Here is a 13,620-nt window from a genome sequence, read left to right as displayed (position 1 = left end):
AAAGATGATGAATATGATGAAATTGAAAGACTGGAAAAAATAAGAGATGAAATAGATGAAAAAATTAAGGAATTAAGAGAAGTTGAAAAATATAATGAAAATGAAGTAGAGGGTTTAATGAATATCCCAGCTTCAGAATCAGAAGTTCAGAAATCTCATGAAGAAAGATATAAAAATTATGTCTCAGAATCAACACAAAATTTATTAGATGGTGAAATAGACGAAACACTTTCGGAAGAAGGTACTAAATTTATTCGTAAACATAAGTTACAATTTATTGATAATGAAGAATACCCTTGTATCCTACTTTCACCACCTTTAGATTCCGAAAAATTCAAAAAAGCTCTTAAAAACGTGACATATGCAACTAATACGATTAAGAAAGAAGATCATGATATTTACACAAATTATTATTTAAATAAATGCACAGGTGTTGATAAAGTTTTTGATTTATTAGATAAAATATCAAAAGAAACCATTGGAACCTATAAAATTTTTGTGATTGCGGTTTCATTATTGAAGATACCAATAATGTTTCATATGAAAGAACAGCACCGAAGGAAGATGAAGTGGAAAGGTCTATACCATTCGTTATTAAGAACATAAAAGATATGAAAACTTATAAACATTATATTTATTCATTTATTTCAGAAAAAATGGAAGCAACCCATAAAACATCTCATCATTTTATAGCTATTCATATATTCCTTTTCAAAGTTGTGAAATTAAATAAGACAGGAATTAGATTTAATGTATCAGGGTACACATTCTTGAGTAAATTAAAATGTATTCGTCACGTCGCGATGATAAAAATTTATGTGTTCTTAATTCATTTTATGGGCTTTAAAAAATAAAGTTTATTTTTATTTATTTTTTGATATTTTATTCTTACATAAATGAACAAAAACGGAACAGCTAAAATGAATGATAATCAAATTAGAGCAGAAGGTAGAAGGTTATTTAAACGCTTCTATAACATTCCTGATGGTGTTAATCCTAAAACTCGTAGAAGCTATTTAAATGAAGCCATAGATGCATATGAAGGGTTTGACATTTCATCAGAAAGTGAGAGATTAGCGAGAATGTTAAATGTTAATATTGATTTCTATTATTGTGATCCTCAACCAGAAGACGTGGACATAAATAAGGTAGACTTTCCATTAGTGGAATCAATAATGATAGATCCAGAATTTGAAACAGTAAATATTTTATTAACACAGAGTCCATGTGGAAAACTTCACGCTGACAGAATAACAGACGTTGAAGCACTCACCGGCTATAAAGTTTGTCCATATTGTAAAGAAGAAGTTTATTCTATCCGTGATGATCCAGAAAGGAAAAACCAAAGAAGATTTTTAAAGCATTGTGAGAAATGTAAAGAAAATAATGGAAGATTAATTCAAGACGTTCAATTGCAAAAGACACAGCAACCATATGCACCACATATTACGAAACAGAAGATATATCAGTGGTTATTAGCTCACAATTTGCAGAAATATTATAAACCGACAAGATATTATATTACTTTTGACTTTGAAACATTAGAGACTAAAGAAGAATTACAACTTTCTGAGTGTGCAACTTTGAACGCTTTCTTAAAACCATTCATGGTATCATCAACGGTTAAATTAAATGATAAAACGTATACGAGGAATTTTTGCTTAACTTCGAGTGATTCTTTTATTTCTGATTGGATTGAGTTTTTATTTTCAACCTGTTCATTAGTTGCTAAATCAAATATGAGTCAATACAATGAATTATTGAAGCCACAAACATTAAATGAAAAACAGAAGGAAGCATTTAAAGAACTTCTAGATGAGGAATTCAATAAAGTGAATATCATAGGTTTTAATTCGGGAAAGTTTGATTTAAATTTAATTCTTCGTGATTTAAACACTGCAAAATGGAAAATAAAATCAATGCTGGGTTCATCTTCACAATTTAAGCAAATCATTGTAAAGAAAACAAACGTTCCATATGAATTAAGATTTATTGACATCAGAAATTATATAGCGGGTGGGACATTAGACCAATTCACTCAAGATTTCGGAAACAATAAATCACGTGTTAAATCCTTTTTCCCTTATCAATTCATCACATGGGAAAATTACGAAGAAGAATTATATAAAGTGGAACCATTCACGAAGATTCATTTTATTCAGCATTAACTCAAGAAACTATATCAGATAGTGATTATCAAATATATCTCAATGATGCTAAAAATTTTAAGAATAGATTAGAATATTTTATTCATTATTGCAATAAAGATGTTGAAATTATGATTGACCCAATCGATAAAATTATTGAAGAAACATTTGTTTATAAAATTGACATGCTTCATAATCTTTCTTTATCATCGAATGCTTCAATGATTCGTTACGCTTTAGCATATAAAGACTTTAATCCTAATGAAAAATATCCTGAGGAAGAGATAGAATCAAGTTTTGAATTAACGAAAAAGTATTGGAAATATAAAATTGAATCATATAAGAAACAAGATGAAAAAGCAGAAAGGGATACTAAAAATAATGTTTCAATGGATGATTTTCAATACTATCACGATTTAATCCTTTCATCTAAATGCAAAATGTGTGGTAAAGCGTTTACATATGCAAATAAACCAACATTGGATAGAATCGATAATGAAAAACCACATACCAAAGAAAATTGTCAGTTAATGTGTTGTTATTGCAATGTCGTAAAATCAAATAAAGATGAAGATGTTCAACGTTTAAGAATCAATTTAAGAAATTATGCATTAAAAAATAATTTACCAATGACTTTAGATTCAGTTGAAGCTTATCACATTCTCCGTAATGGAATTACTGGTGGTCTATCAAATGTTCAACATAGAGTAAATCTTAAAGGAATCACGCACATTAATAAACTTTCATATAATCCAGAAACTAAAACTGTATCAAATGAGGACACCACCAACATTATGACTCATTTCGTTGGTGTTGATTTTAATTCATTATATCCTTCATCATTTTCATCTAATCCTCATGATTTCATTCAATATACTGACCATAAAATGTATATGCCGGGAAGATTGAATGGTGTTATCATTTGTGATACAGCAACAAAGAAAGCAAAAGCACTGGGAATAATTAAGAAGAAAAATACTTTATTCGTGGCTGAAGTAAAGGGTCACATTGATGAAAAATACATTAATGATTACATAAACTTTTTACCGATAATAAGAAACTTAGATATTATCACAGATGAAAAAACAATTGGTAGTTTTATGTATAATTACATGAAATCAAACAATCTACCAGTTGACCAGAAACAGAGAAATTAACTCAGTTAGCATCAACACACAACCAATATCAACCATTTTCTTCTTATTATCTTTGGTATCTAATAGACAGATTTCATTTTATCATCGATGATATTCAATCAATTTTAACATTTACGAAAAACACTTGTTTTAATGAATTTGCGAACAAATTTATGAACGAAAGACAAAAGGCTGAATTAGAAGGAAATAAAGGAAAAAGTTTATTTTGCAAGATTTCACTTAATGGATCATATGGTTACGATGCAATGAATACACAAAATTACACAAAGACTAAAATAATGAATGCACAGAAGGCACGCGTTGCATGTATGTCAAATAAGTTTAAAAACATAAGAGAAATAGGAAGAGGATACATATCAAGTGATGCTTAAAGATAGATTTTATAGATGTGATACATGTTTACAAGAGGCATTCTTCACTTTAGATAATGCTAAATACTGGTATTTGGTTTTCATTTATGATTTTATGTATAAATGCATGGATGTTAATCGTTTTCATTTCATTGAAGGGGATACTGATTCATCTTATTGGGCAATCGCTGGCGATCCAAATCTTCCTAACACTCAAGCATTTCAAGCAATTGTTACCGATAAACAATTTTATGATAAAAACATTTTCAAATTCGCACCATTTGATTTCTTCTGTTTTGATGAGAAATTTAAACCTAAATTAAAGAATAAAGCTGAAGAAAAAGCACATGAGAAGAAGTTATTGGGTTTAGCAATTGAGAAACAAGTTGATAACATGGTTGCTTTATGCCCCAAGTGTTATACATCATTCAACGGTTCAATTGATGGAGTGATTTTAAAAAGATTGCACAAAAAATGAAAGGTGTTAGTTTACGACAAAATAAACAATTAACACCTAAAAATTATTTGGATATAATAAATGATAAAGTGATATTTGATGGTCAGAATATTAATTTACAACTTAAAAACAGGACGATGACTCGCTTAACAATTGGTAAGACTGCATTAACAGGAGCACACACTAAGGCTGTATGTTGTGAAAATGGATGTTGTATGCCGTTTATTTAATACAATTTAAAATTTTAATAAAATGCCACAGAAGAGACAAAAGGAACCGTTAATGATGGTTTTGATTCTTGATCAAAGAGGTGGGCGCCCTTAAAACATTTATTTTATTTTTATATAAATGGATGATGTAGATTTAAAAATTTTAATTGATGATTTAGTATTTAATCAAAAATTTCTTACTTATTATGAATTAAAAGCATATCTCCAAAAATATGATAAAATATAACGGGTGATGATATGGATTATTATTATCATATTATAAAAATGAAATTTTGAAATATCATGATAAAATAATTTCTAAAATTAAAGACAAAATTAAAAATAATGAATATACAAAGGGAAAAACTAAATCACAACTTAAACAATTGAAAGATTTCAAAAATAAAGTATTAACAGAAGAAGATATTGATGAATTATATAAATTATATAATCCTGAGCCGCAAAAAACAAAGGAACAAAAGCTAAAAGTGCAAAACGCCCAGGTCATTCAGACCATAAATGAAGCACAAGCTTTAATTTATGATTCATTAGTTAAACCACATTCAGCCCGACTTTTAAATGAAGATCAACTTTTGGAATTCATCCTTCAACATAAACTCGAAGCGGGAAAGTATATCAAACCTTTATATACAGCATATTTAAAACAAATGAATAGAATACATCCGAATTAATGAAAGGAGGAATGAATTCCAAAACTTCATCATCCAAAATCAAAGCAGATAAAATTAAACCACTTGCAACCCAAAACCTCCAACAGTAGTACCTCCTCCTTCAGTTAATCCTTTATCATTCACTTTATTATATCCATTTCAAACATTAAAGAAGCAAAAAGATTTTAAAAAGGATTTCAAGATATTAAATAAACCAATTGACCCAAAAATTCAACCGTTAAAGGAAAAATTTGGTCGCCCTTCATTTGCACCATATCCATATTCATACGAAATCGATCATTTAGAATATTCAAAAGGAAATGTTACTTATTTATTTGCATTAACATTAACACAAGATATTTATATTGCATTCCGGTGAAAGGGAAAACAGAACAGGAAACAAGAAGAGCTATTCAATACTTACTAGATCATGAAAGAGTAGATAATATCAGGGGTGATGGTGATAAAGGATTTCAGGCAGCTATGGCTCATTATTTCCCACAAATTAATTTTTACTTTTCATCCTCTCCATATACGTTTCATAATAAAATAGTTGATGCAGTAATGAGAACTCTTAGAGATGCGTTAGGGGTTAACGGTCAGATATACTGGGATGGAAATCATGACTCCATCATACAGCAGTTAGTATATTATTACAATAATACATGGCATAGAACTATAAACATGAAACCAGTGGAAATGAAAAATGATATTTCAAAAGAATGGGAATATTAAATGATGTTAAACGTGAACAAATTAATTCGGGGCTCATGAATTTTAAACAAGGGGATAAAGTTTTGATTCATCTCGATTATGGAAAAACTGATAAATCAATGACAAAAAGAAGACGAAGATTTGACACAATAGCTGAATTTGTTAGATATATTAACGGTAATGTATTAGTTGAGGTGAACAATAAATTAATAGAAATTCCGATTTATTTTATTACTCCATTATATTTAAATAATATTTAATTTTTTTTATTTCGTAAGAAATGAGTGACAACGAAGCAGCCAAGAGTCCAGACGATGAATATAAAAAGAAACTAAACAGAATTAAATCAAAAATATGCTATTGCAAAAAGAAGCAGCAATGTGGTGGGGTTGAAAACGATGAAGAGAGGAAAGAAATAATCGAAAAATTAGAAACTTACCGTTCAATCCTTAAACTGAGTGAAGCAAAAATAAAAGAATTTAATAGAATAAATAAATTGATTGGAAGAGATGAATTTTTAAACTCAATCCAAATTTAATTTTTATTCCTCATCTTCTCGGTTTTCGTGGTTTGTTGTTTTTTAATTAGTTCTTGCATCATTTTTATCATTTCCTCCCTTGTTATGATTCGTGGTAAATTTTGAGCTTGTGGGGTATTCATTTATATAAAAATAAAATTTTGTTATCAGTTATTTTATCGTTAATGGTTTCGGGTTATTCAATAATTAATTATTTTTGAATAACTGATAGGGTCACCGGGTCACCAGGTCACCAGGTAATTTAACTTCTCTGAAAAAATGAGACAACATGACATTTTGACAACAGGTATGAAAGGAGGATGGTATTTATTAATTATTTTTGAATAACTGATAGGGTCACCGGGTCACCAGGTCACCAGGTAATTTAACTTCTCTGAAAAAATGAGACAACATGACATTTTGACAACAGGTATGAAAGGAGGATGGTATTTATTAATTATTTTTGAATAACTGATAAGGTCACCGGGTCACCAGGTCACCAGGTAATTTAACTTCTCTGAAAAAATGAGACAACATGACATTTTGACAACAGGTATGAAAGGAGGATGGTATTTATTAATTATTTTTGAATAACTGATAGGGTCACCGGGTCACCAGGTCACCAGGTAATTTAACTTCTCTGAAAAAATGAGACAACATGACATTTTGACAACAGGTATGAAAGGAGGATGGTATTTATTAATTATTTTTGAATAACTGATAGGGTCACCGGGTCACCAGGTCACCAGGTAATTTAACTTCTCTGAAAAAATGAGACAACATGACATTTTGACAACAGGTATGATTAATGTAAAAATAAATTCAAACCATACTTTATAAAGCTTCATTTACAGGTATTTCATCGTCAGTAAATGAATCATCATTATCGTTTGGTTCAACCTGTTTATATAATCCTTTCATTTCTTCTTTCAAAACATAACACCACATCTGTTTACCATCTATTTTTCTTTGTTTCCTATCACATTTATCCTTAATACTCATTTGGAAATTCTTGTCTTTCATGTCTGATGGTTTGCAGAATAGAGCATTTTTACACGTCATACCTGCACACAATTCATCATAATGTGTATTTATCCATACATCTAAAGGATTTGTTGATAATTCAATTAAATCTTGTTTGGCTTCAGTCATCGGAATGATTCGTACATTAAATGATGAAAGGTCGTAATTGATAAAATACGTCAGTAAATTATCATAAAATTCCTTTGTGCATGAATTCATCAAATTCTTGAAGTAATCAAATTGACCCTTAAATTTACCATTAACTCTTAAAACTACATATCTTCTGTCTCCAACTTCAATTTTGACAGGGTAAACGTTGTTAGTTATGAAAATGAAGTTTGCAACATTCTGAGCAGTTCTTCTGGGTTGATTCTTTTCATTAATTCTAATCTCATTATCCGTTATAATTGATTTCAAAGCGTTGAAGTTTGCGAGTCTGTCTTCACCAACATTCTTGAGTTCATTAAGTACAAGAAACATTTTATTCTCAACTACTGAATTGAAATTACCCGTTAACTCACTTATTTCAGTAATGTTTTTGCATGAATAACCAGCGAGAAGTTCAGAAATAATGTCTGTAAATCTGTTTTTACCTGTTCCCTGAAGTCCTTTCAAAATAATTGCTGTTTCATTCTTGATTCCAGGATGTTGAATCATTGATGCAATCCAGCCGAGAAGGTATTTATACACTTCATCGTTATTATCACAAATGGCTTCTTTAATGAAATTCATAAACATCTCAATTTTTGAGTAATCAAGCTTTTCGAGAATGTTGTATTTATAACCCTGAAACGTTGAGAAAACATCTGGGGAATCAGATTTAAAGCAAACACCCTTAACGGTTAATGAAGACAATTGATTTAATAGTACATCCCATGCTGTTATGGTTTTACCTTCTTCTTTAAATAATTTAATCATTTTAAGTGACTCTTTCATGTTTGATTGAAGAACGAATGATATTTGATTCATTTTGTCGTGGATATTATAGTCCTTTTGAATGAAATATTTGTTTCCACAATCTACAAAACGGATTACACGTGATAAATCCCTAATTACTTCAGAACTGTTTTTATACTGATGATTTTCAGCCTTGCGTCTAATATCTGTTATCAAAAACGAGTCATCAAGTTTTATATCAAATGTTATTTTTGGCTTACGTAATAAAGGTAAAACGTATTCATCATAATATTCCTTTTGATATAGTTTTAGAATCTTCACCAAAACAAATGGTGAAGTCATTAAATGTGCATATCTACCACGTGCTTTTTCAAAATTACTTTTTGCATTTTCTGTTAAACTGCAGAAGTTATAAACGTTATCGTAGGCTTCATTAATCAAATGATTAGGTAACGAATTAATAGCTTGAAACAGTGTGAATAATGTTATTTCTTTTTCTAAATTCATGTTTCCACCGTCATTATGTACTTCAAAATCACAGATGCCATCAACTATGCTCTGGGCAAGTTTATCGTCAATGTTTACATCTTTGTTTTCATTGACGATGGTCTTTATTTCTTCATTCTTCTGTTCAACTCTTACCTTAATATTCAAATCATTTAATATATCATTCACTGTTCTAGTTAATGTTGAATCATAACTTCCACGAATGAATGAGTATGTATTGATTGGTTCTGTTGCATTCTTTCGAACTCTTGAATCAGCCATAACCACTAAAGAACGTTTTGAATCATCAATAGAAGTCATGATGTCAATATCATAATCATTGCAGGAATAACATTTAATCATTCTGTTCGAAACTGCATAGAAGAAATTAGTGTTGCAATAAATATGAAGACCTCCTGAAGCGGTTTTAACGATAACATCTTTATCCGAAAGTTTTGATAAAATGTCTTTTCTAACTGTTTCTTTAAGTTCATCATTGTATGATTTATTGATATCAACATCTATAATCGTTAAATTTGAAATTTTATTTACTAATAAAGCCATACCAGTTTTCCTTCCTCTTCCTCCATCATGTTTGAGGTAGTTATGTAAATCAATCTTGTTTTCACCAATTCTTTCGTTGAGGGTTTTAGTTTCTGCCACAACTAATTCCTCAACTAATGAATCAATAACTTTTTCATCAGAAACGATATAGTTGCTGTTGTTGTTTGTTGCCGTCATTTATATAGGAATAAAAAAATAAAAACAATTTTAAAACTAACTTTATTTTTGGACTGCATCATATTTCCGTCACTGTTGTCAAAATGTCATGTTGTCTCATTTTTTCAGAGAAGTTAAATAATCTGGTGACCTGGTGACCCGGTGACCCTATCAGTTATTCAAAAATAATTAATTATTGAATAACCCGAAACCATTAACGTAAACATTAACAATAAAAATTTATTTCCGTCACTGTTGTCAAAATGTCATGTTGTCTCATTTTTTCAGAGAAGTTAAATAATCTGGTGACCTGGTGACCCGGTGACCCTATCAGTTATTCAAAAATAATTAATTATTGAATAACCCGAAACCATTAACGTAAACATTAACAATAAAAATTTATTTCCGTCACTGTTGTCAAAATGTCATGTTGTCTCATTTTTTCAGAGAAGTTAAATAATCTGGTGACCTGGTGACCCGGTGACCCTATCAGTTATTCAAAATAATTAATTATTGAATAACCCGAAACCATTAACGTAAACATTAACAATAAAAATTTATTTCCGTCACTGTTGTCAAAATGTCATGTTGTCTCATTTTTTCAGAGAAGTTAAATAATCTGGTGACCTGGTGACCCGGTGACCCTATCAGTTATTCAAAAATAATTAATTATTGAATAACCCGAAACCATTAACGTAAACATTAACAATAAAAATTTATTTCCGTCACTGTTGTCAAAATGTCATGTTGTCTCATTTTTTCAGAGAAGTTAAATAATCTGGTGACCTGGTGACCCGGTGACCCTATCAGTTATTCAAAAATAATTAATTATTGAATAACCCGAAACCATTAACGTAAACATTAACAATAAAAATTTATTTCCGTCACTGTTGTCAAAATGTCATGTTGTCTCATTTTTTCAGAGAAGTTAAATAATCTGGTGACCTGGTGACCCGGTGACCCTATCAGTTATTCAAAAATAATTAATTATTGAATAACCCGAAACCATTAACGTAAACATATATTTTTGGTTGTTTATGATAAAAATAAATGATTCATTGAACTCTATACCATGCGAATACAGTCATAAATGGTGGCATGTATTCTTTACTTTGTCCCGTTGTTTGTGTATATCCTGAAACGAAATGTGTATGGTTTCCTTCTCCCTGAGTGTCATCCCAGTAACAATTTATAGCAAACTTAACGTCGTCTTTAACATCATATCCTTTACCTTTTGTCATTCCTGACCAATCCCAATATCTATGCTTATGCCAACCCGCTTGAGATGTACTTAAATCTATGTAATGACTGTGTGCAGGTAAATTTTCACCTGAAATCGTTTTACTTCCACCTGTTTCCTTTGAAGAGTTTGCACAATACAAAAACCTGTCGACTATTTGTTCCCATGCACCAACACCAAACATTACTTGAGGACCTCTTGCTTCCATAGATGTATAAATAGAACCTACTGGGTTCATTAAATCAAACATATGAGATAATATAGGATTGTCTCTTTTGAACTTAAAATATAGTGTAACTATTTCAGGTTTCTTCTGGTTTGTGTCAGAATATTTTTTATAATATAATCTTATGTTTTCAGGGTAGGTAAAATCTTGACTATAATATTTATTTCTGTCATCTGTATAATAATATACTATTCTCGTTTTTTCTATTGCATTATATCTTTTATATCTATAATAATCTAAATATAATGTTAGCTTTTGTTCATCTACATGTGGTGTTCTATCGTCATCTCCATAGTCATAATAATATGGTGCTGGAGCTGGGTCAGGCAATGTCATATCTGTCATTTCATAAACTCTTAAATATTTCTTTTGTTCGTTTCCATATAAGTTTATGTAGCAGTTGTTGTCTAATGGAACTTTAACTTGTGTTTCATCATTCTTTTTATAGCTTACATACATTTCATTGTTATTTTTCGGAATGAGTTTACACCGTGTACCATTTTTTAAGGAGTGTACAAACTGCCATCTAAAATATTTATTTTCTTCATTGACAGAAAAGTCACCAACAATAGTTTCAATATTTTTAGTTGTTCCTATCAAACTTTGGTATATTTCATCAACATATTCCTTATCTGCCTTCTTCTCTAACTCACCATTAACATAAGTTTTATCTGCTTTAAGGTCTAAACATCCGGAAACCCATCCTGTATCAGCTTTAGTTTTTAAAATCTTTGATGTCCATTCATGATACCATTCAACCCTTTCTTTAATTTCATTATCTTTTTCATCAACATAAACCAAATTTGCCTTCTTCATTAATTCACCATCAACATATTCCTTATCTGCCTTCTTCTCTAACTCACCATTAACATAAGTTTTATCTGCTTTAAGGTCTAAACATCCGGAAACCCATCCTGTATCAGCTTTAGTTTTTAAAATCTTTGATGTCCATTCATGATACCATTCAACCCTTTCTTTAATTTCATTATCTTTTTCATCAACATATTCCTTATCTACCTTCTTCTCTATGTCATTAAGGAAACCTTTTATGAATTCCTCATTTAAATTAAATCTTCCAATCTTCAAAACTTTAGGAAATGCATTTAATGCGTAATATCTTTGTTCTTCTGGTGGAATTGATGTTATATCATCCGTTATACCTTTAATTTTGAATTCATAAATAAAATTTCTTTTATATGATATCACTGCACCACCTTTGCAAACGAATTCGAATGTCATTTTTCAATACTATCTCCAAATCTCCATATTTCAACTTTGTGTTTGTTCTGCCGTCTTTGAATTATATGCATATATGGCGTATGTAATGGTCTGAAGGACCTGGTGCTTTGTGCCTTAAGTTGCTGTGGTTGCTGTTGTTTAATCATTTATTATGATTTAAAAATATTTAATCCGTTATCTCATCAGCTATTTTTTCTATTTGAAATTGCCATAATATTTCATTCATAAATTCTAAATCACAATCAAATAGCGTCAGTTATTCTAAATTTAATATTTGATAAATCTTTTGAATGAAGAATAAATGAATTCCCGGATAATTGAAACGGATATGATAAAGAAAATGTGTTTAAGTTGATGGATAAAATGTTTTGTATTGATGGGTAAGAGTTAGGGTCTAATGTTTGATGTGAAAATCTCATTGGGGTATTAACTTTATCACATTTGATTAAAATGAAATTGGAACCGGTGTCAGAATACAAAACATCCCCAACATCTTTTTCAAAATTTAATATCCCAACAATGAACGAAGATGAGGAGTACAAATTTAATTTTCAGCGGAAATTTAATAAGGTTATTTATTTCATCAAGTTCAAAAGTTTATCAGGTTTTGATTTAAAATTTTCTTCATACCATACGATAAATGATTCATTTAAATAACTTAAAATCGTGTTAATATCCCATTTCGCTATCACATTATTTATATACATATCATACGTTTTTTCAATGGTCATCTTTAATAAATGATATATAATCTGAAGGGTCTAAAAAGAATGGGATTAAATTTACCACTCACAGAAACGAGAGTAACATTATAAATTCCGCTAACTGTTAAATTTAATTCACAACTATTATTCGAAATAATATTGATAATTGACATTTTTATTACGATTAAAAATATGGTAAAGCGTTATTTTCCAGTGATAAATAAAACTAGAATAAGATTACCTCAAGAATTCATAAATTCAACGAATAAGAAATTCATTCATGTTATAAAATTTTAGTGTTTTCAGAAAATATGAGTCAATGTCATATTCATATCAACAGGTTATATTTCACTTCATTCAAATTTAGTTCAATCAAACCCATATAATGACCATTTCATAAGATTTTCAGATGGTATTAAAAATGTAATTGATAGATTAAAATATGAACAGATTGACAATATCGAATTTTTGGAATTTTGGTTTAAATATTCCGATGGAAAAAAGATTGAAGTTAAAGATAAAGCTGATACTATAACAAAAACAATTACAATGACCGATCCGGATAGTGGGGAACAAAAAGAAATAAAACAAACGATAGAAACTGGTGAAAGGTCAATTATTATTGATTATGATTCAAAGGATTATTATTCGATAATGTTAATGCTTGAATATTAAATAGCCTTAACAAAGAATTTTTCAAGTGATATTTTATATTCATCAACTATTTTATTATAAATATTATTATATGTTAAATGAAGTTCAGTTGTTGTTCCATTCTTTGATATCTTAATTGTGCTAATATCCTTTATAGGATTTATTTTTGCAACTGTTCCACAGCATGAAACCTCATCATCTATGAAAAA

General features: G+C 29.5%; 2 protein-coding genes and 4 pseudogenes across 6 annotated transcripts, besides 1 other annotated feature; 4 read left to right on the top strand and 2 right to left on the bottom strand.

Annotated features, from left to right (window-relative positions):
- Positions 1 to 13,620: part of a mobile genetic element that runs on past both edges of the window.
- TVAGG3_0131060 lies at positions 1,920 to 3,308 on the top strand (annotated as a pseudogene). Its single transcript has one exon. A coding segment is annotated over exon 1 (1,389 nt).
- Positions 3,457 to 4,341, top strand: TVAGG3_0131050 (annotated as a pseudogene). Its single transcript has one exon. A coding segment is annotated over exon 1 (885 nt).
- Positions 5,012 to 5,726, top strand: TVAGG3_0131040 (annotated as a pseudogene). Its single transcript has one exon. A coding segment is annotated over exon 1 (715 nt).
- TVAGG3_0131030 (uncharacterized protein) lies at positions 5,986 to 6,243 on the top strand (the record flags this gene model as incomplete). The annotated part of the gene is made up of 1 exon (XM_051223929.1): positions 5,986 to 6,243. One exon carries the CDS (start codon positions 5,986 to 5,988, stop codon positions 6,241 to 6,243), a length of 258 nt encoding a protein of 85 aa, XP_051108915.1.
- On the bottom strand, positions 7,381 to 9,369 carry TVAGG3_0131020 (uncharacterized protein; the record flags this gene model as incomplete). The annotated part of the gene is made up of 1 exon (XM_051223928.1): positions 7,381 to 9,369. A coding segment is annotated over one exon (1,989 nt), but the record flags the coding sequence as incomplete, so codon positions are not given.
- Positions 10,404 to 12,199, bottom strand: TVAGG3_0131010 (annotated as a pseudogene). Its single transcript has one exon. A coding segment is annotated over exon 1 (1,796 nt).

Source organism: Trichomonas vaginalis, chromosome IV (genome assembly GCF_026262505.1).
Source record: "Trichomonas vaginalis G3 chromosome IV, whole genome shotgun sequence".
Taxonomy (NCBI): domain Eukaryota; phylum Parabasalia; order Trichomonadida; family Trichomonadidae; genus Trichomonas; species Trichomonas vaginalis.
Note: the sequence above shows the minus strand (reverse complement) of the source record. Positions and strands in the feature narration are given on the sequence as shown.